Below are 5,247 nucleotides of genomic sequence, written 5' to 3' on the forward strand. Positions count from 1 at the left end.
ATATATATATATATATATATATATATATATATATATATATAGTTAAAATTAAATTTTTACATATCCAAATACCTACTGTTTTTCATGCTCTATATTGGCAGTATTAAGTAACTGAGGTGGCCCTTGATGACCATGCCCATGTGGTTGATGACCAGGCACTTGTTGAATGGATACTTGTTGTACAGGTACTTGTTGTTGCATAGGTACCTGTTGTACAGGTACTTGTTGCATCGGTACTTGCTGTTGCATAGGAACCTGCTGCTGTACTGGTACTTGATACTTGAACAGAATGTTATTAAATTAGATATTATTGAACTCAATACTTGATCCTGATTCATACACATATTGAAGAGAAAGCCAAATATAAATTACAGTGATATATTGAAGATGATAGGTTCACATACACAGATAATGTAAATATCTACCTGTTGCTGTGGTACATGCTGCGCATGTTGCGGTACTTGAACATTCTAAAACAGAAAAATAAATATAAAATAATGTATAAATAAAAAATAAATAATACATGTATATCAAACTATTATAATACTAGATAACAGCTGTTTATTTTACGAATCATATTTTCACACAAGGATTTAGGTTCTTACAATTTCACTCTATATTTGGATGTTAAAAACACATGGGCTAATAATTAACTTAATTGTTTATTAATAGCTAAAATTAATTATATCGGCTTCACGCTTTGTTTGGAATCGGCTTCCATATCATGTGTACCAAGAAGCACTGCTAAACATATGTTAACCAATTGATTGAGAAAAGCGAGTTACCTGCTGATAATGCTGAGGCGGTACTCCCGGTGCGACTCTTTGCGCCTGGACGAGGATGTATTTGGATCCAAACGATCCGATTATCAGCGCGAACAATGTCCAATGCATCTTTGTTGCACTGTTCGAAAAAAAGAAAACAATGTACACGTTAGTCGATAGGCTCAAAGGATATCGTCGAGTGCTTGTGCGCTGTTTTGTACACTCGGCACGATCTAAATTAATCCTGCGATCGTAATGAATACCTTGTTTACGCTAGGAAATGTCTAGGTAGCTTGTCATCTGCGTGAACGTTTCGTTCATCAACTATTATGAGATTTCGAGCAAACCGCCGTTCTCAAATCACGTCCTCAGAAAAACGTGTAAACTGACGTGGACAGTACAGGATATACCGCGCGTAAAATCATGATGGAAGAAATTTAGGTGTGTTCGTTTTTGAGACAAATTCGTACGATACTACGCAGATGCCAGACGCAGCCATTTAAATATTTGCACCGCGGTAATTTTGAATGGATTCCATAATATGAAAATCGAGAATCATTATCCAGGAGAATTGCTCTCGATACCGACGAGATATTATTAAAAATAGCTGATCTTAGATCTGAAAGTTCGCGTCTTTGTAAAAATTTAAGTTACTAACTTACAAGTTATTATTATACCCGGGAAGAAATGTTTTATGTAAAATTATATGTAATTATATAAAATTAATGTAATTATATAAAATTACATATAATTAGAATATAAAAAGATTGACATATTTTATATACTTTGCTTATAATTATATATAAAATATGTCCATTATTTATAACATTTTTCCCCGGGTAATGTTATTTTGTCTATAAGTTTGACATTATTTATAATTTTGAATTGATTATAAAAATTCTGCATATAATGATTACCCATTAAAATTTATTTTTAGAACTATTTCACAGAAACTCAAATATACACATAAGTAATAAAGACATCACAAAAAAGAAGAGACAAACTGTAGATACTAATAAAAAATTGTTTTAATTTACTATTCCGTACACATCAATAAAATATCTAATAAATATAAGAAAATAATCAATGGCACAGTATTAAAGACAGCGTTAACAAAATGTGAGGTTTAATTAGAGTTCACAAAGATCCATTACCAATCGATACACAAAGTAATGTGATATATAGAATTGCGAGCGTTTGCAAAAATTGTGAAGTCTCGTATGTGGGGCAAAGCAAGCAAGTCAAGTCAACAATATCTAAACATTGCAATCATATCGCTAGAGAAACATCAGATAGCTCAATGATGACAGATATAGATTACAACACAATCATGAATTTGATTAGCATACTGGACAGAGAAAGTAATTTTAAAAGATTGACTTCTGAAATGTTACACATTAAAACGCAGAAAATGAGCCTAAATTAATTTACAAATAGATACACAATTTCTTGACAATTTCTTGATGCTTATACAGGGCTAGATAGTATTTAAAATAATTCCAATTTTAAATATGTATTTGAAAATGAAAATGGCATTTTGCATTTTCTATTTTAAATGATTTTTGGAAAATCATTTTCATTTTACATTTGAAAAATGGAATCATATCTGTCATTTAACCATTTATAAAATAGATAAATGATTTTCCTATGTTTTCACAAATTTCCTTAGAATCGTTGACGTGTTGTTTGTTTAAAAAAACCAAGAAATCCTCCATCTTCAAATAACGTCACTCTACATCTTATTATGAATATCTTTGAAAAACTATGGATTTCTGAGACAAACAAATCTCACTCTATGTCTTACTACGAATATCTATAAAAAAATTAAGGATTTCTAAGATCTCAATCTATATAGTTTTCCTGTACTTTTTCGTAAAAATTTTTTTTCGTAGGGAAGGAAAAACCATTTTGCATTTGAAAACTATTTAAAATATCTATTTATCCATTTTACATTTAAAATAGATTCAAAAAATCTATTTTGCATTTTGCACTTTAAATACACTTTTTAAAAGTATTTTACAATTAGTATTTTAAATGGAATTCGGAAAGTATTGTACCCAACCTTGTTGTACTTTGGTTCTTGAAACCATTTAGTACAAAATTTATTTATGACTAAAAACATTGCTCTTTGTTGATTATCAAATGAAGTTGATTATCAACGACGACACGTAGAATATTGTTATTGTCTTAATTGACACATCAATCACACTGAAATGAGAAGCATTGCGCATAACTGATACAATTGTTCATAATTTTAATTTTTGACGAAGAACGTAATTTTATAATGTGTTGACTATTGAATATGATTGTATAATCTATTTGCAATTTGATGAGTGATTATCCGTGCTCGTTTTTGTGCATGCAAAGTTATCATAGATCATAGATCATTATTATTTAATTTGTAATGTTATTATATTAGCCTACCTTATGGAGCTTTCTTTGTTTTATCGGATTAACTAACCATGATGAAATATAAGGAAATATCGCATTAAGGCGGATGGTCGGCATCAGGATAGATTGCAAAATAGTTTAATATTTAATTAATGTATTTCGTTGAGAATGACTTAAATCAAGTCGAAACGCGTACGAAAATAAATAAATGTCAAAATAGAAGAGATAATATATTGAATGTTTACTCCCTGCTGTAAATTCTTACAAGAAAAATTCTTGTGAAGTCTTCTAAAAAAATTTTCACATACGAATTTCGGAAACACACAAAATCGTATAAGAATATATCGCATACGATATCTGTGAGTAAATCAAGAATCTTGCGTGAATCTTACACTCATGTTATATGAATTTTATAAGCATATTACTTGACTCTTACAAGCATTATTTGATTTAAAAGAATTCATTTTGGCTAAAAATTAATTCTTTTTATACAAATTGTATAAACGGCTTTTCTATCGACTAAATTTATAACGACTAAAGTAAATTTAATTTGAGAAAGAAACATAAAAAGCTACACCAGTTATTATATGAAATTATAATTTATCAATTTATCGATAGTAATAATATACGTTTCGACTTTTTATTTAGCCATCTTCTGATAAATTTTTTAATTTTTCTCAATTATTTTTCATTTCATACATTCAATCCAGTTTCTGTTCGTTCAATAATTCCATTTCATTTACCGGGATGACACCTTTATTACTTTGAAGCATGTAAAGAAATTATTTCTTACTTAAGAGTATCTTATTAGACTATAAAGCAATTAAAATCTTTTTATTACGATATAAATCGTCGTATATGATTCATGTCAGATTCCTGTACCAACTTGAAAGATAAATTATTTCAGAATTATTGGATAAGTATAAAAATTTGTGCCTAATTTATTTAAAATTCAAACAGATGCTATTTTTGTTAAAAATAAAATAAAATCTAAATCTTACCTCTATCTGATGAGAGAATTTAAAAATCTGTTTTTTTAAATTGTGATGATTTTAACGGAGTAAAATTTTTAAAGTAAAAATATTCTTTTTATTTCATTTGTAACAAATGAAAAATCGAGGATTTTTTAAAAACGAATTTATAGAGAAATTCAAAAATAATTGTACATTAAATTAAAAAATTTTACATTAAAATATTTTTACATTAGAATTTTATATACTTTTTTATATACTTTTACATTAGAAATTCAAAAATTTTACATTAGAATATTTTTACATTAGAATTTTACATACACATAACATACACATACTTTTACATTAGAAATTCACAAATTTTTGCAAATTGTTTTTGGATACGTAACAAGTCCACAAAGTAAAGAAAAAATTTCCCGTTTTGTTAACTCGTAGTTTTCTATATGTGAAAATTACAAAACTCATATAAAATAAAAAATATAATAACCATTCTAAAGTAGAGATTTCAAGCTTTAAAATTCTTTTTCTTAATTTAAATTTCGTTTATTTTTAACAAAATTGCTGTTTGAACTTTGAATAATAAATCGGAATTTTTACCAATATATATATTTTACCAATATATAATTTATCCAATATATACATTTTTTAAAATTGATAAATGATCTTTCATATAACACTTCAGAATATATAATTAATATCATATCTTAGATGAGCCTATAAAGAAACTATTTTTTAAAAGTTTTTTATAAGACTAAAGCAGATCTTATCGAATTGCTAAAGTATAAATGTTATTGTACAATAATAAAAAAGACAATCAGAATAAACATCGAGTGCCTGTGTGTTTCTGATATTTGGTTCCAACTACTTGAAGACAAATCTAAATATAATGTATCGCATACTCCTTTTATACGTGCACTGGCTGTGTTTATTTGTATTCTAGAAACATTAAATAAAATTTTTTAATTGCAATGATGTATTTTGCGTTTTACATAACATTATTTTAAAACTTATTAAATTCCCTTGAAAATAACCTATTATTTTTTTAAATTCTGCCCATAGATTTCTAACATTTACCCAAAATGAACTCGATATCTCATAATAGGGACTCTCTCTCTCTCTCT

At 27.4% G+C, this 5,247-nt stretch overlaps 1 protein-coding gene across 1 annotated transcript in view; it reads right to left on the reverse strand.

Moving 5' to 3' along the window:
• Positions 1-897, reverse strand: part of LOC105621351 (multiple coagulation factor deficiency protein 2 homolog) — a 3,055-nt gene extending 2,158 nt beyond the window's left edge. Inside the window, exons 1-3 of the mRNA XM_012202817.1 lie at positions 786-897; positions 426-470; positions 74-279 (exon numbers count right to left, since the gene is read on the reverse strand). Of these exons, the coding sequence (XP_012058207.1) occupies positions 74-279; positions 426-470; positions 786-893 (359 nt within the window). The 5' untranslated portion in view covers positions 894-897. The remainder of the gene's footprint in view (positions 1-73; positions 280-425; positions 471-785) is intronic.
• Positions 898-5,247: the final 4,350 nt, after the last annotated feature.

The sequence above is a fragment of the Atta cephalotes genome (assembly GCF_000143395.1).
Source record: "Atta cephalotes unplaced genomic scaffold scaffold00033, whole genome shotgun sequence".
Taxonomy (NCBI): domain Eukaryota; kingdom Metazoa; phylum Arthropoda; class Insecta; order Hymenoptera; family Formicidae; genus Atta; species Atta cephalotes.